At 38.2% G+C, this 22,554-nt stretch overlaps 4 protein-coding genes across 10 annotated transcripts; 3 read left to right on the top strand and 1 right to left on the bottom strand.

Moving 5' to 3' along the window:
• Nucleotides 1–510: 510 nt before the first annotated feature.
• akip1 (A kinase (PRKA) interacting protein 1) lies at nt 511–2,169 on the top strand. 3 transcript variants are annotated; one of them, XM_058751287.1, is made up of 5 exons: nt 511–667; nt 908–1,074; nt 1,165–1,245; nt 1,322–1,450; nt 1,884–2,169. In XM_058751287.1, exons 2-5 carry the CDS (start codon nt 931–933, stop codon nt 2,025–2,027), a joined length of 498 nt encoding a protein of 165 aa, XP_058607270.1. In that variant the 5' UTR covers nt 511–667; nt 908–930; the 3' UTR covers nt 2,028–2,169. The 3 variants fall into 3 exon arrangements, with proteins under 3 accessions (XP_058607270.1, XP_058607271.1, XP_058607269.1); XM_058751288.1 differs by having other exon boundaries at nt 523–681; nt 1,322–1,423; XM_058751286.1 differs by having other exon boundaries at nt 524–681.
• Nucleotides 2,170–2,315: 146 nt separating this feature from the next.
• Nucleotides 2,316–19,427, bottom strand: c18h11orf16 (chromosome 18 C11orf16 homolog). Of its 4 annotated transcripts, none has more exons than XM_058751281.1 (8): nt 19,351–19,381; nt 7,296–7,520; nt 6,607–6,963; nt 6,359–6,501; nt 4,528–4,669; nt 3,922–4,159; nt 3,252–3,827; nt 2,316–2,702 (listed from the first exon to the last, which is right to left on the bottom strand). In XM_058751281.1, exons 2-8 carry the CDS (start codon nt 7,497–7,499, stop codon nt 2,443–2,445), a joined length of 1,920 nt encoding a protein of 639 aa, XP_058607264.1. In that variant the 5' UTR covers nt 7,500–7,520; nt 19,351–19,381; the 3' UTR covers nt 2,316–2,442. The 4 variants fall into 4 exon arrangements, with proteins under 4 accessions (XP_058607264.1, XP_058607263.1, XP_058607265.1 ...); XM_058751280.1 differs by lacking the exon at nt 19,351–19,381 and adding an exon at nt 7,963–8,293; XM_058751282.1 differs by lacking the exon at nt 19,351–19,381 and adding an exon at nt 7,963–8,293 and having other exon boundaries at nt 7,296–7,481.
• On the top strand, nt 9,935–16,789 carry znf143b (zinc finger protein 143b). 2 transcript variants are annotated; one of them, XM_058751278.1, is made up of 16 exons: nt 9,935–10,061; nt 11,578–11,695; nt 11,791–11,880; nt 12,117–12,212; nt 12,352–12,432; nt 12,541–12,725; nt 12,947–13,012; nt 13,117–13,230; nt 13,367–13,442; nt 13,530–13,655; nt 13,789–13,968; nt 14,126–14,353; nt 14,439–14,572; nt 14,750–14,905; nt 15,339–15,482; nt 16,376–16,789. In XM_058751278.1, the coding sequence occupies exons 1-16, from the start codon at nt 9,951–9,953 to the stop codon at nt 16,457–16,459; spliced, it is 1,989 nt and encodes a 662-aa protein (XP_058607261.1). In that variant the 5' UTR covers nt 9,935–9,950; the 3' UTR covers nt 16,460–16,789. The 2 variants fall into 2 exon arrangements, with proteins under 2 accessions (XP_058607261.1, XP_058607262.1); XM_058751279.1 differs by lacking the exon at nt 9,935–10,061 and adding an exon at nt 10,106–10,411.
• On the top strand, nt 17,391–22,533 carry wee1 (WEE1 G2 checkpoint kinase). The gene is made up of 10 exons (XM_058751284.1): nt 17,391–18,466; nt 18,919–19,124; nt 19,440–19,506; nt 19,752–19,924; nt 20,027–20,295; nt 20,392–20,484; nt 20,599–20,684; nt 20,784–20,954; nt 21,076–21,221; nt 21,351–22,533. Exons 1-10 carry the CDS (start codon nt 17,996–17,998, stop codon nt 21,505–21,507), a joined length of 1,839 nt encoding a protein of 612 aa, XP_058607267.1. The 5' UTR covers nt 17,391–17,995; the 3' UTR covers nt 21,508–22,533.
• Nucleotides 22,534–22,554: the final 21 nt, after the last annotated feature.

Genomic DNA, 22,554 nt, shown 5'->3' with positions numbered 1-22,554 from the left:
TTTACACAGTCAAGTTAAGGCTGCTCTGTGCCTGCTCAAAATTCTGTCTAGACTTAGGCTAATAAGGCATATTTGTATAAATGCATTAATGCCACCTCTGAGCAGATTTTAGAATAAAGACATCTAAATGCCACTTCAGATGCACTTCTGTGCCTTCTTTGCAATCTAAATTTGGTGATAGACATACACTATAGTCATAAATATGCACAGTAAATTAAATCAACACCGCCCATATGTAGGCTACACCAAGCAGTGTTGACCGGGGAATTTACTGTGTGGCGAATAAGGTAAAAAGTCACATGACTGAAACAGAATATGTATTTTAAACGGAGATTATTCAATATAAAAATACTTTTGACAGCTTGAGTGGTGGCAAAACGTACACAATATATTTTTCTAATATTTATATTATTTAAAAACAAATGTAGATTTGTAGATTTAAAGTGAAGATAAAAACGTTATGATACTGGTGTTCTTGCGTGTCGCATTTTAGCCACGGACAAAAGACTTCATTACCCAGCAACCCGTGGGAAAGGAGGAAATACATTTCAACTTTCACTTTCACGCCCATCACTAACATACGGCGGCAACAGTTTGGAATTATTGATTTGAATGCGTTTATAGAGTTCAAAGAGCAAACAACGAACATTTTGGGCGTCGTTGGGTCGTAAGTTTTGAGTTGTGAGTTTTAAGATGCAGACAAAATATCAAAGTGTTGTCCATATGATTGCCATACGCTTACAATTTTAGAGAAAAACAAAACAAAACAAGTTAAAACAGCTACTTTCCGCTTCTAAATAGTTTTCACGAATGCAATTACGTGCAATAATTCTTAGTATTATGACGCCAAAGTTGTGACAATTGTTTTGTGGATATGATATGGAATGTCGTTCATGTTCGGTTTCAGTGCAGTCCAGGACGCTTGTGTACATGGCCAGTGAATCCTGGTTGGAGTCTTCCCTGCGCCGTTCCTCTAAACTTGGGCAGGAGGTGTTGGAAAAAGCAAAAAGCCGGTCTGTAAGCTGCTCAAGACCAAGACCACCCGTGCTCGATCACAATGAAAGGAATTCAGAGGTGTGTAGACTCAATTCGAATTGGTTTGATCACTAAATAAATGATGCCCATGACACAGATGCTTTAATTTTTCTTCCCCCTGTGTTACAGAGAGACATTTTACATTCAAACTTGGACCATGCTTTTGCAAAAATAGTGGAGTACATGTCAGAAACTACCAGACAATGCAAGGTGAAAATGCTTTATTCATTTAATTAATCTGTGTTGAGATTTGAATTAGAAAAAACAGCCTGTAATTCTTTAACAGAAGTTTTATGAGACTGTGCACCTGGCTCAGCCCAGTGAGCGAAAACACATCTGTCGCTACCATTCCCAGCAGATGTTGAGGACTGCAGACCAGAAACAGAATGCAAGTGCAGCCATCAAACGAGACATTGTAAATATTGACCTTGACAAATATATATCATACTTTTTTGCCATTGTAGGGCTTTTCACACTCTAAATAGATTACCCGGGGTCATTTTAAACCTAGGGTTTATCTTGCTTCACGTTTCACACTTCTCATAATTTACCCGGGGTTAACGATTAATCCTGGGTATTCGTATGCTGACATTTCACACTGTACATTCCTAAACCCTGTGTTAATGTTCTTACTTGCATATTTGCAGAATCCGTGTCATTGATTGGACGAATGCAGCATGCAACCTGTTTACATGAAGCCCTACATAGGCTGTTGCAACTTAAACCATAAAAGCATTGTTAAAAAGTTTATTTTGAGCAGATGGGAACCATATTTACCCAGGCCATAGGTACTACATTTATTCAGCAAATCAACTCTTTAAATGGTTTATCTACATATTTGTTTAAAGGGCTCATCAGAACCAGAGGATTTCCTTATTGAAGTGTCTCCAGGCACCTATTCCATCACAGCAGCAATGCAGGACACAAAGGCACAGACGAAAACTGTCCGCATCAACGCTGGAGAAAGCATGAGCCTTACATTCAACCTCTGAACCCCACCTGTGTATTAAATGGGTGAAATTCAGTGCCTTAATTCAGGACTTGAGGACTTGCACTGAAATTGCAACTAAAACTAAATGCACTGACTTTGACTCTTCTTGATATCTTGTTTTTTTAGTATTCATAAGTGTTATTGTTTAATACTCAGGAATATTTATTCTTTTTTTTAATAGCAATCATGAATATATATTGAGCCATAGAAGCCATAATGAGATTCTGCCGCAATACAGGATATACATTTTATTTTACTTTGTTTATTCTTTAAAGTTTTAATAAAGTTTTGCATGATTTTACATAATATAGTCTTTAGTGGTATTTAATTAGTACACCAACCATAGGATGTTTGATTCACAAACAAATACTATCTCTGAAAGAAAAAAAAAATCAGCAAAAGCTCACTGACAATACTCATAACACTCTGAACTTTGGCTGTGGAACTATCAGTTTAGTTGGCTTTGAGCTGATTGCTACAGCTAGTGGTGACGGTGATAACTTTTGTTCAGTTGATCCAAATATTTCCCTCATATTAACTCCTCGTTTTGGTGAATCAGGAACCAGCTTAAATAAAGAGCTGTGATTGGTCATCATAGAGTTATCTGTAAAGCTCCCAGAATTCCCAGTGTCTCTAGGCCAAGAATGGCTGACATTTGGAGACCTGACTGCTCTCCCTGAAATACCAAGAACAGTCAGTGAGTCAGTACAAATGAAATATATTTTGTAATATTATTTGTATTTTGCGGCACTTGTATTAAGACCAAATGGTTCTAAACAACATTTAGTTTGCCTGCACACTTTTGTACCATGTACACTATTGTTCAAATGTTTGTGGTCAGTATGATTATAATTATTATGGATGATAATGATTTTTATTGATTATACAAAAATACAGTAAAAACAGTAATACGGTGAAATCATTCTAATAATTCTGATCAACAGCTGCGTTGCATAATATTTTGATACTTTTTTCAGGACTTTGATGAATAGAAAGTTAAAAAGAACAGCATTTATTTGAAATAGAAATCTTTTGTAACATTATAAATGTCTTTGCTGTAAATTTTAATAAATGGAATGCATCCTTTCAAAATAAAAGTATCAATTACTTTTAAAAAATACTGACTTTTTTAAGTCCAAGTCAGTATTATAAAAAATACTGTGTTTTTATTATTGTATTGTATTTGTTCATTTCGATGGCTATATCGTAAATATTTTGTCATTACCTGGTTGCATGTGCTGTGGTTCTGCAGAACCCATTTTCCAGTATCTCCAGGCTGGTCTGGTCTCAGGATGAGTGTATGGTTTTCTCAGGCAGGAAATCTCTGTGTTTACTGACCGGCTCACCAGTTCTGACCTTGAAGGCCTGTGTTTTCCAGCTGCAGTATCCTCCTCATTCTCAGAGTCAGAGGTTGATGATGAGGAAGATGAAGGCACTTGTGTCTGTTGAGAGCTCTGTAGTTCTTTCAGTTGGAGATCAACTTTACTCTCCAGCTCATCTCTCCTTTGTTTATTCAGTAGTGGAGATGACATGAACATTGGCCAGCATCTCCTCACTAAACAGTGGCATGGTGGAATGGAGGACAGACTGTGGTGGTTGCACCGGTGACATGGAAATTCAAAACAATTCATGGTGCCGCAGTGGGAAACCCTGGAGCAACATGGCCGGGATGAATAATGCTGGAGGTCTTTGATAATTTGCTCATAACGAGAGGCTGGAATCCATACTGCGAGCTGTTTGGGGACATGAATTGTCATCCCGTTCCAGAAGAGAACTTGGAGTCCCAAAAGACCTTCATCACCTGTTATGAGACAACACATCTGAGCCATTTTCCTAGGTTTATCACTAATATGATGCTCACAAGTATTGGTTCAAAATTTGTATATAAATCGTACTTTTAAGCGGATCTCTTAGCTCCATCCCGGAAATTACCCTTCCAGGCCCATATTGTCTCATGTCTGGCTCCCATGGTGCTAGAACGGTGTCTCCTGGTATGATACTGTGCCTATGTGCACTGGCTAGACTAACCATATCAGGCTGGCAGGTTTGCTGAACTGTATTTAATGTTTCCATAAAAGTATTTCCTTCAGATCCAAACTTATCAAACTCCACCGTATAAAGATTTCCTCTGCCCTAGAGATAGACAAGAAATGTTTAATAAATTGTGATTATACATCTGGATTTGAACTAACAATTCAAAATTTCAATTTGAATTGAAATTCTGCCTATATTTAAAGATATGCTATACCTATCTGAGTAATTTTTTTTTTTAATTTGAAATAAATGAATACTTTTTTTTCAGAAAGGATACATTAAATGGATCAAATGTGACAGTAAATACATTTATAATGTTACACAGTTCATAATCAATGTTACATGTATCAAAGTTTCCTCAAAAATAACTGGTTTTCAACAATAATAAATGTTTTTTGAATTTCAAATCAGCATATTAGAATGATTTCTGAATGATCATGTGACACTGAAGACTATATTTTCAGTACCTGATGTATGATTGTCCCCAGGTAGTAAAACCCATCTATCTCTCTTCTGGCTAACACACGGCAACCAGGAAAAAGCTCAGCACCTCGCATTACCCTTGCAGATACACATGATACTGTACTAAAAGGATTCATAGGGGAACACCTGTAAAAACACCATAAATAATTACATTGTGGGATATACAGTGGGGCAAAAAAGTATTTAGTCAGCCACCAATTGTGCAAGTTCTCCCACTTAAAAAGATGAGAGAGGCCTGTAATTTTCATCATAGGTATACCTCAACTATGAGAGACAAAATGAGAAAAAAAAAAAATCCAGAAAATCACATTGTAGGATTTTTAAAGAATTTATTTGCAAATTATGGTGGAAAATAAGTATTTGGTCAATAACAAAATTTCATCTCAATACTTTGTTATATACCCTTTGTTGGCAATGACAGAGGTCAAACGTTTTCTGTAAGTCTTCACAAGGTTTTCACACACTGTTGCTGGTATTTTGGCCCATTCCTCCATGCAGATCTCCTCTAGAGCAGTAATGTTTTGGGGCTGTCGCTGGGCAACACGGACTTTCAACTCCTCCAAAGATTTTCGATGGGGTTGAGATCTGGAGACTGGCTGAGCCACTCCAGGACCTTGAAATGCTTCTTCTGAAGCCACTCCTTCATTGCCCGGGCGGTGTGTTTGGGATCATTGTCATGCTGAAAGACCCAGCCACGTTTCATATTCAATGCCCTTGCTGATGGAAGGAGGTTTTCACTCAAAATCTCACGATACATGGCCCCATTCGTTCTTTCGTTTACACGGATCAGTCGTCCTGGTCCCTTTGCAGAAAAACAGCCCCAAAGCATGATGTTTCCACCCCCATGCTTCACAGTAGGTATGGTGTTCTTTGGATGCAACTCAGCATTCTTTCTCCTCCAAAAACGACAAGTTGAGTTTTTAACAAACAGTTCTATTTTGGTTTCATCTGACCATATGACATTCTCCAAAACCTCTTCTGGATCATCCAAATGCTCTCTAGCAAACTTCAGACAGGCCCGGACATGTACTGGCTTAAGCAGGGGGACACATCTGTCATTGAGTCCCTGGCGGCGCAGTGTGTTACTGATGGTAGCCTTTGTTACTTTGGTCCCAGCTCTCTGCAGGTCATTCACTAGGTCCCCCCGTGTGGTTCTGGGATTTTTGCTCACAGTTCTTGTGATCATTTTGACCCCACGGGGTGAGATCTTGCGTGGAGCCCCAGATCGAGGGAGATTATCAGTGGTCTTATATGTCTTCCATTTTCTAATAATTGCTCCCACAGTTGATTTCTTCACACCAAGCTGCTTACCTATTGCAGATTCAGTCTTCCCAGCCTGGTGCAGGTCTACAATTTTGTTTCTGGTGTCCTTTGACAGCTCTTTGGTCTTGGCTATGGTGGAGTTTGGAGTTGGACTGTTTGAGGTTGTGGACAGGTGTCTTTTATACTGATAACGAGTTCAAACAGATGCCATTAATACAGGTAACGAGTGGAGGACAGAGGAGCCTCTTAAAGAAGAAGTTACAGGTCTGTGAGAGCCAGAAATCTTGCTTGTTTATAAGTGACCAAATACTTATTTTACCGAGGAATTTACCAATTAATTCTTTAAAAATCCTACAATGTGATTTTCTGGATTTTTTTTTCTCATTTTGTCTGTCATAGTTGAGGTATACCTATGATGAAAATTACAGGCCTCTCTCATCTTTTTAAGTGGGAGAACTTGCACAATTTGTGGCTGACTAAATACTTTTTTGCCCCACTGTATATGCCACGCTGTAATCATTTATTGCGTTTTTTCTGTCTTTCAAAACTTACCAGCATGGTACAGAACAGACACAGCTTGTGCAGTTGTAGTATTGGACCTGACTGAAGTCAATCAAGGACCCCGTTGAACGCCATGGGTCCTCGGAGTGTGATGGCTTTTGAATCATGTCATCCGTTGAATGCAACAAACTGAGCTGTTTGACATTTTAAATCATTAAATGAAAAAAATAAAAAATAAAAAATAAAATAAAATCTGGATGAACAGTATACACCATACAAACATTGATTCAACATCTTACCTGGTCCACATTGCCAGCTGAGTTGAGCGTCATGACATAACAGCTTCCTCTAGTGGTGCAAGTGATGCACTGCAAGAAGTCTGATATGTCAGTGTTCATGGGAGTCTTGTCAGATATGTAAAATGTATTCACAGGGCGCATCACCAGGGTTGATACTGAAGCTAGACATTGTGGTGGGTTGTCTGGGAGACCGCTGGTCACCAAATGGACAGACTGACAGGCAGGGTCAGAGAATGCTAAGGCCAGTGCTGAGTGGAGGTCTCTGCCAGGACTTGTCTGTAATGTGTGGATCCAGCTCAAGGCTTCATAGACTACATCAGGAGTGCAGGGCATCATGTGAGAAGACCATGGTGTTGACTAGTAAAATATGAATAGATTTTAAAAAAGAAATAAATATAATTTTTATTAAATAGCATAAGTCTAGCATCTGGCAAGACTGGCAATCCATCTAGCGTTTCCACCCGGAATAAGCAGTTTGAAAAATGAATGCCTTTTAAAAAATTCCTATTGAATTTGATATGACTTTTGAATGTAATAAACTCAATAAATTAAGATAAAAAATTAATTCTATTATATTGTATTTAAAACTTATTTTAATAAACCAAACATATAGCATAATCAGTATTGAAGACAATACTGCATGGACAAATTCATTTTTTCCCCCCCAGAGTGATTAATTGTAAATTCACCTTGTATGAAAAGCTGATAATGTTGAAGAGCGAGTCTCTGAGTGAAGCTTTAGTAATCAAGGTTTGAATAATAAGATTCTTCACTAGTCCCAGAAAGCCATTCATTCCCACAGAGGAGTCCAAAACAAAGGTGACATTTCTGCCTTTACCCATGAACAAGAGTAGGTCACTTTGGATGTGAGACACCTGAGGTATTGACGACATTGTCAAGTCTGACAGAATAATCTGCAACACAATTGATTTTGCTCAGTTATTGTTGACTTAAAGACCAATCTGACTAGCTTCTGGTAACACAAGTAGCTTTTTTCATCTTTTTGGATAGTAAGCAAATGTAAGAATGAGAAAACACACACACACACACACACACACACATCTGGTTTGCTATCCTTGTGGGGACTCTCCATAGGCGTAATGCTTTTTCTACTGTACAGACTGTATATTGTATTGCCCAACACCAACCCTACACCTAAACCTACCCCTTACAGGAAACTTTCTGCATTTTTAGATTTTCAATACACACCATTCTGTGTGATTTACTAGCTTGTTTACCCATGGGGACCTCAATTTAGGTCCCCACCATGACACGAGTCCCCATGAGTCTGTGTGTATTCAGGTTTAAGTCCCCACCAGAATAGAAAAACAGGTACACACACAAAAGTATTCATACCTTCCTTGATTCCAAGAACACACTTGAAAACTGTAGCAATTTTTGTTCTGAACCTAGTAATGATCCACTGAACAATGATTCCTGTCTCTACTGTGTACTGAGGTTGCCATAGTGAGCCACTGACCAGCCTTTAACTATTATTATGTCATTACATCCATCTAGTGGTGACAGAGAGCATCTGATGTGCACTTGGGAACAGGCTTTAAAGGGATAATTCACACACAAAAAATGAAATTCACTCACCCTCAAGAAATTTCTTTCTTCTGCTGAACTCAAAAGAAGATATTTTGAAGAATGTGGGTAATCTAACAGTTTCTGGTCAGACTATTTCTTTTTCATACTATGGAAGTCAATGGGGACTATTGGTTACTCACATTCTTCAAAATATCTTCTTTTGTGTTCAGCAGAAGAAAGAAATTCATTCATGAGAACAGTACAATTCATGAGTACAATTAATTTTAATTTTTTCAAATCTGTATGCATTTTTTTCTTCTGTGGAATATAGCAATATACAGGAATAAACCGTTTTAGTAACCATTGACTTTTTTGGAAACATTTAAAAATGTTTTTATGTTTTGTTTTGAAATGACATAAGGATGAGTAAATAATGACAGAAATTTTATGTATCACATGCAAATTTGCTACTAAAACACAGCTATATATGTATATAGGCAATAAATATTGCATAGTAAGTACTTTGGTTTGAATGTTTGTTTATGATTTTATTTATATGTTTGTATGATCCACTCTACAGGCACTAATTTTATTGAGGCTCTTGAAATGACTTTTACCCTCTATTTATAAATAAGCATTCTGACAGTAGGATTATTTTGGGTTCAAGAAGTTGCAGCAATAGTAAAAAGAAAGGGTGAAACTTTGGGTTTGACGAGAAATGCCATTGAATGTCATCCTACACCAGAAATTGGCACCTGAACCTGATTTCAGAACCTGAGTGCTCAGAACCGTGACAGGCTTTCAGTCCAAAAATAGACTCATGTGCTGTCATCTCCTCTTCCACAGAAGCTGAAATGTGAAGAAGACACTGAGGCAAGAAAAGCTGATGAAAAATACATGATGCTTTGGAAAAAGGACATAACTGTGACAGATTAAAGAATATTGCAAAAGTAGAAAGGCAGCCCTCTGACATCACAGAGAAAAAGCCTCCTGCAAAAATAAACTTGATACACACTGTATTGGAATGCACACATATCTTATATAAAACTTAAAACTGGACTGTTGTCTTTAGAACCTTATATGTCAGATTATTTGTGCCAAGCGACATCCCTCATGTTTTATTGTTCAAAATGTTCTCAGAAATTGTCTTATTGAGCAACTTTAATTTTTAATTCTTTAAAAATATATTTAAATATGAAAATATTTTAAATTTTATATTATATTTAATTGTATTTATTTTTAAATATTTTCAAACATTACTGTAGTATTGCTTTTATTTTTGCATAAACATCATACTAAAATGAAATAAAAATAAGCAAGAATAAAATCTTCATAATTTTAAACATAATTTTCCATATTCTCCTTCAGACAAACAGAGAAGTCTATTCCAACAGCAAAAGTTCAAGCCTTTCAACTGCACTGCATTGCCCATGCATCCTCACTCCAGCCATGACATAATGCAATTCAAAATGGCTACCAAGCCTTCCGTGACACACTGTAAAAATGTGCTGTTATAAAAACAATAAAACCACTGGTCACGTTATGACGTTCGAAGAAATGTACACAAAACCCGCCGCATCTATCCGCCAAATGAATATGTCACGGGCAAACACTGCTGTGCTAGATTTGCTTATTCACGCTTGAACAATACACCCAACAGACCCGAATGGCGTCCCCAAGGTGCCCCTGAACATGAATTTCTGACAGCACGAATTCGCATTGACTGGCGTTCAGCCAATGGGAGCATAGACATAATAAATACGTCTATGAATGGGAGCGCGGCACTAGTCTGCTTCAGCCAATCACATAAGCGTATGTGGAGGAACTCTTCCGTTATTCAGGTTCTGGGGTTGTATTTTCTGCATAGCGTTTCCTGCCCTGGTGCATGGTGGTCGAACGAAGGGATTGTTGGAAAATTTTCGGAGGTTAGTATATAAATGTGTTTTTACCCAGTGTGCCTTATTTCCTCAGACGCCGCTTAGCCGGAGAGCGCGGCGATGGAAGTGTGGTGGAATTCGATGTGGGATGAAGAACGAAATAAAATAGTGAAAATGCATCGGAAGCGGTGTTTTATTTATTAAAGGCAGTTGGACGGAGCGTTGTAATCGGTTGCAACATTGTAACGTTCCGATTGTGATGGTTAAGTTACCGCAGCAACTAGTTCAGTGTGGGCTAACGGTCGTTCCTTTATGTTTAAACGCCTTTATAAAGGACAGTATTGCTTTGCGTTAGTTTCGGGGATGGCATAGTTACACGAAACTCAACGGCGATTATAGTATGTAAACATTAGGAAGCGGCTGAAGTAAACCGCGAGCGTTTTTGTAGCATATTTGCTAACATGTGAGTTAGCATGACAGATGTTCTGTCAAATAATAAAACGAAGGACTTATGAGCAACTTTAGCCGGGCTGCCTTTGCATTCCTGTCTAAATATTTATATACTCCTAGCGTTATTATTTACAAAGTTGTTTTGTTGCTGTTTGGCTAAAATGTAGATAAATGATGAAATGCCCGTGTTAGCACAATATTTTTAATTCGGCACATGTGCCGAATCAAAAAATCAATACAACATATTCTATGGCAAGCTGTTTTAACATTTCAGTTATTCCACAAAATAACAATTGTCTATTTTTGTATTGCTAGTACTTTTATAAAAGTATTTTTAAAAAATAAATAATATTTTAATAGTGACAAGTAATATTCCGTTACTGGTGGAAAATTACACTTTTTTGGGGGAATGATGAATATTAACTTTTGATTAGTAGAGATTATAGTTGTTGCTGGTGGTATCTATTCTATTCTAATGGATGCTAGAATATGTTCCAGTTGGTACAAGTAACAAGTTGTTTTTGAACTATAACATTGACTAATCTAATGAGATGAGAAATTTTACAAGTAAAGCTGAAAGAGGTACTAGTAATTACTGGAATTTATGCAGTAACTAGATAAATAATTCCTAGAAATGGGATAGGTACCTGTAACATTTGGACTAATACTAGTTGATGTCTGAATCACAGATACATAGTCACAACACAGTTACAATACAACAATAAAATGAATAAATAAAGTATTTTTAATTTAGATTAATTTCAAGAAATGCATATTAAAATGACTATATAGGGTGCAACATGACCAAGTACAGTTCTAAACAGTATAGTACTGTAGTATTAACAGTACTAATATTAAAAAATCAGGCTATACAGGAGGAGTACACAAGCACAAAACTATTAATAACTATAAGGAAATAATATCGTCCCAATCTGTGTTTGCATTATGTAAAATGAATATTGTTAAAATAAATTTAGGGACATACGAGTAGTTAATGGACTGTCTGACTTGTAAAATAACAATGAGAGTACTGAACAAACCCCCAAAAATCAAGGCCCTTGATTGCCTCTGGGTTTTAACATTAAATATTTAATGGTTGTTGGTTGGTTTGTAGAGGCAGATCATGCTCTTAGCCCAGGTGAATCGGGACACCCAGGGCATGGAGTTTCAAAGTGTGGACGGGGACCCGCAACAGGTCACCCTTTGCCTAACAGAGGCAGTAACAGTTGCAGGTGAGATGGATGGATGGGTATAATATCTGTGCAACAGTATTATATTTTGTGCATAGTGCAATGTAGACTCATAATGGGCAACTGTTACTACACAGATGACAACATGGAGGGTATAGACACGGTGAGCTTGCAGGCCGTGACTCTGGTGGATGGCTCCACAGCATACATACAACATAGCCCTAAAGGTACTGCAACTACACACTTAGCATTACTTTTGGCATTAAACTATTAATCAGGTTATGCTTCTGACTGACTATTTCTATATGGCATAAATGTAGAAAAAAAAATATACTATGACGTTTTATTCACTCTTTTGAAGTTGTCCTGTTTTCCATTTAGCATACAACAAATATTGTGTAGTTATAAAACCTGTAGAAATTTTCTTGCTTGGTCACTATTCAAATCTAACAGCATATAATAGTTTCTTTCACAGAAAACAAAATAATGGAAGGACAAGTGATTCAGCTGGAGGATGGATCTGCTGCTTATGTCCAGCACCTACCAATGTCTAAAACAGGTGTTTCATATTGATTTCATTCTGATACATGGAGCTTTATGATCTGTGACTGTCTAATTGCATTAGATAAGACACAGATGACTTCTGTGTTATAAAGACCACTCAACATTTGCCCTTATACTTTAAACTTATTTCTTAGGTGGAGAAGGATTGAGACTAGAAGATGGGCAAGCTGTGCAACTGGAGGATGGAACAACCGCTTACATTCATGCTCCCAAAGGTCTGTCTCTAAAAATCTATATACTATGTATTGTGTGTCATACAGACACAAATGTTGGATTCATGATTTATCAAATTAGTAAGTGTCAATGCGTTTAATCTTTTTTAGAAACATATGATCAGGGCGGCTTACAGGCTGTTCAGCTGGAGGATGGCACCACTGCATATATTCAACATATGCCTCAATCCAACACCATTTTGGCCATCCAGGCAGATGGTACTGTAGCAGACTTACAGACAGAGGGCACAATTGACGCTGAGACAATCAGTGTGCTGGAGCAATATTCTACAAAGGTTAAGATCATGTCACTTATTCTGTTTTCTTATTATTTATTGTGTGAGTTTATATGGCTTAGTTCCCCTTTTATGACAGAAATTAATGTGAAATGGAATGCTAAACCAATTTACACTTGTGTATATACTTTGTGTACTGTATATGATGTTCCTTATGTTAATTTGAATCATATTACAGTTCATGTTAGCTTAGAGGAAGTGTTTTCTGTGTGTGTGTGCAGATGGAGGCCACAGAATGCAGTACTGGGTTACTTGGTCGAGGAGACTCTGATGGTGTGCATATGCAGGTACTGTCTCTACTGATACTATTTCCTGCATTTATTAAATAAGGAACTTATAAAATGAATACTTTGAATGTTCATGAAGCAGTGACCCACTTTTGTGCACTTAGATTGTACTGCAGGGTCAAGACCGGTCACCTAGAATCCAGCATGTTGGGGAAAAGGCCTTCAGATGTGAACATGAGGGATGTGGAAAACTCTACACTACTGCTCACCATCTGAAGGTGAATTCATGCAAGACAGAAGAGATACAGTACACACTTCACAAAAGTTTTGTGTTCGGATGTGTACATTTGTTTACATGTGTACTGTAGTAATTTATCTACTTCTGAACTCATGTGGTTTTCGAAATATTTTTAGGTACATGAAAGATCGCATACTGGGGATAAGCCATACATTTGTGAACATATGGGTTGTGGCAAAAAGTTTGCAACAGGTAAAGATTTTCCCAAAAACAGTTGTTGTTTTTTTTCGCTTCCAACTTTTTTGCACATGCATTATTTTTCTTTCTGCTGTCTTCAAGGGTATGGTCTCAAGAGTCACGTCCGAACACACACTGGAGAGAAACCGTATCGCTGTCAGGAGCTCAACTGTCTCAAGTCTTTCAAAACCTCTGGAGACTTACAAAAACACACAAGAACACATACAGGTGTTTGTCATATTTAACTGGCCTGTAATAATGGTTTCATCTCGTTTAGAAAATTAAGTTGTCTTAAAAGTATTTGTAAAATTTGTCTGTTTTTAAATTAGTTGTTTATGTTGCATAACTATTCATTTTGTAGGCGAAAAACCATTTAAATGTCCATTTGAAGGCTGTGGGAGATCTTTCACCACATCCAACATTCGTAAAGTCCACATCCGTACTCACACAGGCGAGAGGCCGTATTACTGCTCTGAACCCAACTGTGGAAGGGCCTTTGCAAGTGCCACTAATTACAAAAACCACATGAGGATTCACACAGGTACCTGTCCTATCTGCTCTAACTGCTTCCAACATCTAATAAAGCATAAATTTGAAAGAAATCAGAAGCTTTGAGGTTGCAAGCATTTTTTCCCCTACAAAAATAAGGTATAATATCTTACCATAAGCTCAAAGTTTGTTTGTCTCATCATATTCAGGTGAGAAGCCTTACGTCTGCACTGTTCCTGGCTGTGACAAGCGTTTCACTGAGTACTCCAGCCTGTACAAGCACCATGTAGTTCACACACCCTGCAAACCCTACAATTGTAATCACTGTGGAAAGACGTATAAGCAGATTTCGACCTTAGCCATGCATAAACGCACAGCGCACAATGACACCGAGCCCATAGAAGAAGAACAAGAAGCTTACTTTGAGCCCCCAACAGGTCTGTTTACTTAAATCGCCATCTAGAAATATGACCATCTAATATTAACTAAAAATCTTGAATTTTGAATTTGCATCTTTTTCAGAGGCTATTGATGACCCTGGGTTAATGTACACTCCAACAGTGGTGGAAGATGACTCTGGGTCTGAGCAGGTATCAGGATCAGAAGTCATGGGACAACAGCATGTGGCACTCATATCTCAGGATGGCACACAACAGGTCAGTGATGACCTAAATAAATTCCCACAAGTCCTATATTGATCACATACAACATCATCAGGACCTATTTTATTCCATACTGTACTTGTACTTTGTAGAACTAGAGTACAATCTGTGAAAAGGTGGTGAATATACAGTTATTTTCCAGGTAAATACTTTTTGTCTTTCCCCTCTCAGGTTCTGACTCAAGCAGATATGCAGGCTATGGGAGGCACAATTACCATGGTAACACAAGAAGGAACCACCATAACCATCCCAGCACATGAAGCGATGCTTTCCTCAGGAGGAGCACATTCTGTTACTATGGTGTCTGCAGACGGCACAGAGGGACAGGTAAGTGTTGTTACTTTAAGGAATAGTCCACCAAAAAATAAAAATTCTGTCATTTACTTGTCCTCATGTTGTTCCAATCCTGTTTGAATTCCTTCCTTCTCTGGAACACACACACACACAAAAAGATATGTTGAAGAATGCTGGTAATCAGTTACCATTTCAGTATTCCATTGCATTTTTGTCTATACTATGGAAGTCAGTGGGACCACATACTGTTTGGTTACCAACATTCTTCAAAATATCATTTTTCTTTTTCCCACAGAAGAAATAAATGCATATAGGTTTGTTACGACATGAGGATGAGTAAAAGATAAGTTTTCTGTTTTGGGTGGACTATCCCTCTAAATAGCTTGCATTTTACTGAGGGACTCTAATACTTTACTAAATACACACAAGTTGAGCTTATTGTGTAAACTTTTTATTTACATTTTAGGTGGCTATTGTGACGCCAGATCTGTCTGCGTACCAGACAGAAGAGGGGGAGCTTGTACAAGATCAGGAACAGCATGTGGTTTCCACAAGCCCACACCCAGTCACACTGCTGGCTACTTCTAACGGCACACACATAGCTGTGCAGGTATAGAATATATACACACCACACACGTTATGGAATTTCCTCTCACAGTCACATTAACATGCTCAGTTAGGAGGGGTCGCAAAAGCTTAAATCATGTGTTTACTTTGCCTGAAAGTACATAATAAAACCTGCAGTTAATGCCATAAACCTTTAAACCCATTTTAAGGTGGGAACATGCAATTATTCTCAAAAGACTAGACTGTTTGTTGGGGGGTTGCGACCTTCTTTCCATTAGGTGTGTGTTTTTAAGATGTGTGTTATAGATGTAGGTCTCAACTGAATTTGTATTGTGGTACTGTAGGTCTAATGTTTGGAAACTTTTGAAATTAAATGCACTATGCATTTCAGCATGATATAAATTATATTAAACTAAGCCAGATCAAATGTATTTGATACACAGCCGGCATTCATTAAAAAAAAAAAATGGATGTAACTGTAAACTTAAAATTGAAGTATACAAAATCAAAGTCACCAGTTGTATGCTCTTAATATCTAAAATCGTGGCTTCTAAATAACACTATTTAATGAAGCATTGATTATTCTTAGTGTAATAATAACTGAAATCAGTAGTAGATAATGATCTAATAATTATGATTAGTGATTGCATCACTTGTCTTTTTTGCACTAATGGACAACTAATTGAGCAAACTGGTCTAGTCCAATCAACCTGGTATTGGTCTTTACACCGATGTGCCGTTCAGTTCTGATTAATGAGCCCTCATTGCCAACAAAGAGTAAGTGTGTTGTTTTTTTTAGAGGAGGGTGACCCCGTGTTTGGTGGGTAGTGCCATTAAGCAAGATTGACAATTTTGAAATAATTTGTTGTACTGGATCTGTAAACAATTTTTATTAGATAAGTTTTATTAATTTTTTTTTTCATGTCCCCCTCTTAGCTCAGTGATCAGCCCTCTCTAGAAGAAGCCATCAGAATAGCATCAAGAATACAGCAAGGAGAAACCCCAGGCATGGACGATTAACTCGCATTGTACAACTTATCACTGTGAACTAAACGTCTCAAGGGTGGGTGAATGTGTGTGTGTGTGTGTGTGTGTGTGTGTGTGTGTGTGTGTGTGTGTGTGTGTGTGTGTGTGAGTCCAGGTATAGAAAATCTGTCAAGCATCATAGTTTTTCATAATGCTGACATCATGATCGCTATATACCAAGAAGATATTTTTGTGTGGATATGTACATAACTGTTTTAAAAGTAGAGTTTTTCTGTATATATTTGATGATGCTATTTTTTGCAAGCTGTTAAGAAAAGGTCTTCAATTATGATTAAAAAAAAGAAGAAAATTATAATTTCATTGTATTCTTTGACTTAACATCACCCAATGCAGAGTGCGGTTTACAGATTTCAGTGTTTCGGTTTGGAGCACAACAAACATAAACTTAAAAAAACCCTGGTTGCATTCATTTTATATTCACCATATACATTCTAGGGACTTTCCAGACATGATGGGGTTTATGTACAATACACTAAGAGACTGGAAAGTCCCATTAATAAGTTGATGTAAAAAAAATCATTATTAAAACTAAGACTGCTTAAGTGATTGCTACTGTTAAGGGACTGCCAGTCACTGAAGCTCTGCTATCAAAACAAATCCATGTGGCTAATTTACACTACCATGAAAACACTTATAAAAAGATTAATCTCATCAAATATAATACCATTTAATTATTGTAATGTGTTCCTGTGTCACCAAGAACGGATTACAATGTAGAATGTGAAAAACTATCTTCTCTAATGCGTTTCACTGAGCAAGTGCAAAATCAAACGAAACCATTATGAAAGAAAAGCATTCGCGCCAAATTGAGGTCATTTAGGGGGGAGGGGCTTGCTGACGTAGCACCTACAGAACCTCCTATCTTTTAAACTTTGGAAGTCGGCGCTCATTGGTACATACCACGTCACATGACCAACGGTCGCGGGAAGACTTTGACCACGCTTGTTGGTGGGAGGAGTAGCTCGCCATTCAAACTAGTTTTGTAAACATTATTGTCTAAAACGACACGATTTTGAATGCTTTGACATGTTTTGAGAGTTTTATCTTATTTCGGTGTCTTATAAATCGCGTAATTGCTATCAGGAATTTTTTTTTTTTTTCTAGTCCTTCAGATATCAGTTGGAAGTTTGTGGAGCAGCCATTTTTTCACCCGAAACGTCGCCGTGGACGCTGGTTAATACGATTACAACATCGTTATCAGTTTTTATGCGACTAAACTGAACTTGTTTGGACTTGTCACGGAGATATCGGTCAGCGAAAGAAGATATTTTCCTCGGATAATCTGAAGCAGATAAGTTGGGAATCACATCGCCGTTTTTCTGGACTGTTCATCAGCGCTCGGGTTGTTGCATTGCACGGCCAGTATTAGATATGTTTATCTAAACTAACGTTACATAATCTCTGCCTGATTTGCCAGCCACTTGGGCTGGTTTTTATAGTTTTAAATTACTTACTTTGTGTTTTTTATTAAGTTATCCTTTTACAAAAGCTGAACTTTTGCCTGGAAAAATGAGTTTCGTTACACGGAGGAACGGCAAGTCTCCAAATCTTAAACCCGTTCGCCAAAAGTTGCAGTTTTCGGCCAGTGACGGCGAAGAAGACAGCATTGAAGACGCGAACAACAGCACCGGAGCCGAGTCGGGCTTCACGGAGCTGGACTCGCCGGTGTCCGTGCGGCGCAGCAGCGATAAGAGGCCGATGGACCTGGGCAGCAGCAGCCCGCTCAGCCGAACCAGAGACGACGACGAGTCCTGGGACGAGGAGGGGTTCGGCTCACCGTCTCGGGCAAAACCAGCTTTTTACATGAAAAGCTCTCCATCGCCAAGGAAAAGTCCCCAGGCTTACGACAGTTCACCTGAGAGGAGTTACATTCACGATGACATGGAAGGATCCAGCTCTCCTGTCCCGGACTGTCCTGATACACCACCCCATAAAACCTTCAGAAAACTCCGGCTGTTCGATACCCCTCATACTCCAAAGGTTTGTAGTCACTGATATACAAAAATTGTAAACAGAAATGGTATTTTCTGTTAACTCAGAAATTTGTATTTTGACTTCGGTTCTACTTGTACGCAGAGTACATTTTTTTTCGCGGTTTGTTTAAATATACGTTATATATGTTTTTACTTTTTATTTCGAAAATAAACTGAAGTAGTTATGATTTGAAAATCAGCTCTGAGCTATTACTAGGTGGATGAGTTCACCTAGAGTGACCCAGATATTGGACTAACTGTACAAAGTTGTGTAACAACAGTGAATCAGTCTATTGATACTAGCACATCATTACATCATTGAAATGTGTAATGTTCTGGCTTTCCCCGTTTTTGTGTGTTGACATGAGTCAGTTTCTTCTGCTTTGATATTGGCTTTAAGAATGCGTTTTAAATGCTCTATAAAATGAGTATTAATTATGCATATCATTGTGTCTGCAGAGCTTATTGTCGAAGGCCAGGACGATGGCATCGACGAGCCGGAGAGTCGCCCTGTTTAAGAATGTTGATTCCACAAGTAAAGCCTGTCTGGACGGAAGACGAAACCAGACACCCCTAGTAAACATCAACCCCTTCACCCCGGACTCCATTCTGGTGCAATCATCGACACTACAACGAAACAACAGGAAACGAGCACACTGGAATGAGTATGTTGACCATAGCTTAAACATGTCTTTTCTAGCCTTTCCTCGTGCTTTTTCTTTCTAAACAAGTTACGGACTGCCGTGATGTAGTTTTAGTAGAATTAAACACTATGGCCATCTTGGACAGGTGTGGGACAGGTTTGCAGAACCGTTCGTTAAATCCGTTTACTAATGCTGTTCCAAGACACAAAGTTGGCGAGGAACCAGTTCCTCGTGTTCGCTCACTCACCGTGCCATGTGCTTAGTCAGGCCTCTCTGCTGCCCTCTAGTGTTTGATGTGTTTACACACCCTTTCTAAGAATGTCTCCTCTTATGTAGCTCATGTGGAGAGGACATGGATGCAAGTGATCCTGAAATAGAGGATGAGCTCATTCCGCCCTCAAAGGTAAAATTTAATTAACTTTTTATTATTGACTAGTTTTTATCTACTAAAACGGAAACATAACTTTTTATATCAAACTGTGGATGTTCTATATGACAATGATTGTTATTTGATCAGTTCAGGTCAGGTTCAGCCAGGATTTTAAGCTTTGTAACGCTTATGGAATGAATTTTGTAGCATTCCTACTCTGCCTTCTAGTTAAGTACTACTTTATTTTTGTGTTTAATAAAAACTGATATTTTCCACAGAGGATCACAATGATGGAGAATAACATGATGTCCAGATATGCGTCTGAATTCCATGAGCTGGAGAAGATCGGCTCTGGAGAGTTTGGTTCTGTTTTCAAATGTGTTAAAAGGTTGGACGGCTGTATTTACGCCATCAAACGTTCCAAAAAGCCCCTGGCAGGCTCTGTGGATGAGTAAGTGAAACATAACATCTTTTTTTTTAATACTATTATATACTTCGTAACACTAACTATTGAATGGAGATTCTTATTGCTTTTTATTTATTCCTATGAAAGGCAAAATGCACTTCGTGAGGTATATGCACATGCAGTTCTTGGACAGCACCCCCACGTTGTGAGGTATTATTCTGCTTGGGCAGAAGATGACCACATGCTGATCCAGAATGAGTACTGCAACGGAGGAACCCTGTCTGATGTTATTGCTGAGAACAATAGACGCATGCACTTCCTTTCTGAGATGGAGTTGAAGGATCTGCTGTTGCAAGTCTCTCGTGGACTCAAGTACATTCACTCTACAGCACTTGTTCACATGGATATCAAGCCAAGTATGCATATGCTCGTTACACCCTTTAAAATATATTTTTTAGATGGATTTTAGAGTTGTAATGTTGTAACTTATTTATTAACTTTATTTTTTTCAGGCAATATATTCATTTCACGTAAACCTGCTCCTAGTGTAGAGGAATTTGAAGATGAAGAAGATGGTCCCACCACAAGAGTGGTGTATAAAATAGGTAAGATATTCATGCCAATCAAATTACATGCCCAGATGATTGTAACGGTAACATGTTTTATACAGATTTGGCTTTATGAAGTGGATGAGATTTTGATAATGTTTTCTATATCAGGTGATCTAGGTCATGTTACAACGGTTACCAATCCACAAGTTGAAGAAGGTGACAGCAGATACCTGGCAAATGAAGTTCTTCAAGAGGTATATACTATTATTTATTCTTGCTCTTAAAGAAATTCCTAGCAGGTCGCAAATGGTCTGTGTCGTGCCACATACTAATTTTGCAGTTTTTGCCCACAGGACTACAGTAACCTGAAAAAGGCAGACATATTTGCCCTTGCTCTGACTGTAATCGGTGCCTCTGGAGCAGAGCCCCTTCCTACTAATGGAGAAAAGTGGCATAAAATCCGACAGGGCATCCTGCCCCATATCCCACAAGTGCTTTCTCAGGAATTTTTAAGCTTGTTAAAGGTAAGGGTTCTACTACAAATTAATCTCCTAAACTTTTCACTAGTGCTTTCTATTTCTGATAGATCTGCATTGAATGGTGTCTTGAACGTTTGATTAAAATGTGCATATATCTTCCTGACAGCTTATGATCCATCCTGACCCAACACGGCGACCCTCAACCTCTGACCTCGTCAGACATCCTGTTCTTCTGACTGCTTCCAGAATGAGTGCTGATCAGCTGCGTGTAGAGCTCAACGCTGAGAGATTCAAGAACGCACTTCTGCAAAAGTATGATATATTCTTCCATTTCTAGGGGGAGATTTCAGGCTAGATTTAGAAGCATTTTACTTATTATAGACCTATCAAATGCTATTTTCTGAAATTGTAACTGAAATAATTCTGGTTTTTGTTTCTCAGGGAGCTAAAGAAAGCTCAGATGGCAAAGGCTGCAGCAGAAGAGAGGGTTCTGTCCACAGACCGTGTCCTTACACGTTCCACAGTGCAGTCCAGCTCCAGAGCTTCTCGAATCATCGGGAAAAAGATGAACCGTTCTGTTAGTCTCACCATTTATTGAACTGAACCCCAGACAAAGGAGATGACCAGTCTTAAGTGGGAACTACAGTGGTGCTTATCAAAGACTTGGGCACACAGACAGTTTTCTCTGTAGCCAGAAGGATGACAAAGACTGTTTTGTGACTTATAGTGCTTGTACTGTTTGGTACAAGTACCATGGTCTTTACTGAAGCTTGCATCCTTCTGCATTGTATAGGCACTAGCATCTGAGTACATAATGCAGATCTGCCTTACCATTTAGGTTTGCCTTCTCAAAATCTCTTGACAGAATTGCCTTAAGATGGACACATTTTTAGTATAGTTCTGTCTTCCTAATCTTTGCTTTAAGTTCCGTAGGTAAGGGTCAGAATGGTCTCCCTGCACTTGCTTTCTCAGAGGTGCAGTGTTGCTCTTTACCAAATGGGAGATGTGTGCCCCTATTGAGCCCTGATATGTGAATGTACCAGATCAAAGATTTGTGCACCTTACTGCCTGTGAAAAAATGCCTGTTGGGCCACAGAAGTTGGGGCTTGAGTTAGATTGCCATTAAAATGAGCACTTTGGAGGCAATGGTGAGCTTGCCACAGAAAGCCTGCTGCTATTCATGTTCGTCTGTATCCAGTTAGGGTTGGAAGATTTTTTGTTTTTGTTTTTTTACTTTTAAATCATTTTATCCTTTCAAACAAGCAATATTTCATAATCTCATCAAGCTCCCGTAACTTTTTTTATTTTGCAGATTTTACATCCAGCCATTTATTTTGCTCTGTCTAATCTTGTCAAATCTTGAATTTAACCATGTGACAAACCATGCTTGAAACTGGAAGCAAATGATGATTTAAATGTACATATGCCTTTCAAATCTCCAACCCTGTTTGTAGCATTAAAACAATCTTTGTCCAGTTCATCTGATGTCCTTAGTTAATAATGTATAATTCTGACTTTTGTGTTACTTCAACTACATTGATAGGGTACTGTTTAGATTCTTTGGTCTTGTTGATCCTCAACTTCTTTTTGTCTGTAAATACGTTCATTTTAATAAACTGTTTTCACCTAAACGCGCCTGGTTTGT

The sequence above is a fragment of the Onychostoma macrolepis genome, chromosome 18, assembly GCF_012432095.1.
Source record: "Onychostoma macrolepis isolate SWU-2019 chromosome 18, ASM1243209v1, whole genome shotgun sequence".
In the NCBI taxonomy this organism is placed as follows: Eukaryota; Metazoa; Chordata; class Actinopteri; order Cypriniformes; family Cyprinidae; genus Onychostoma; species Onychostoma macrolepis.
The sequence above is the reverse complement of the archived record's forward strand: the minus strand, read 5'-3'. Positions and strand labels throughout refer to the sequence as shown.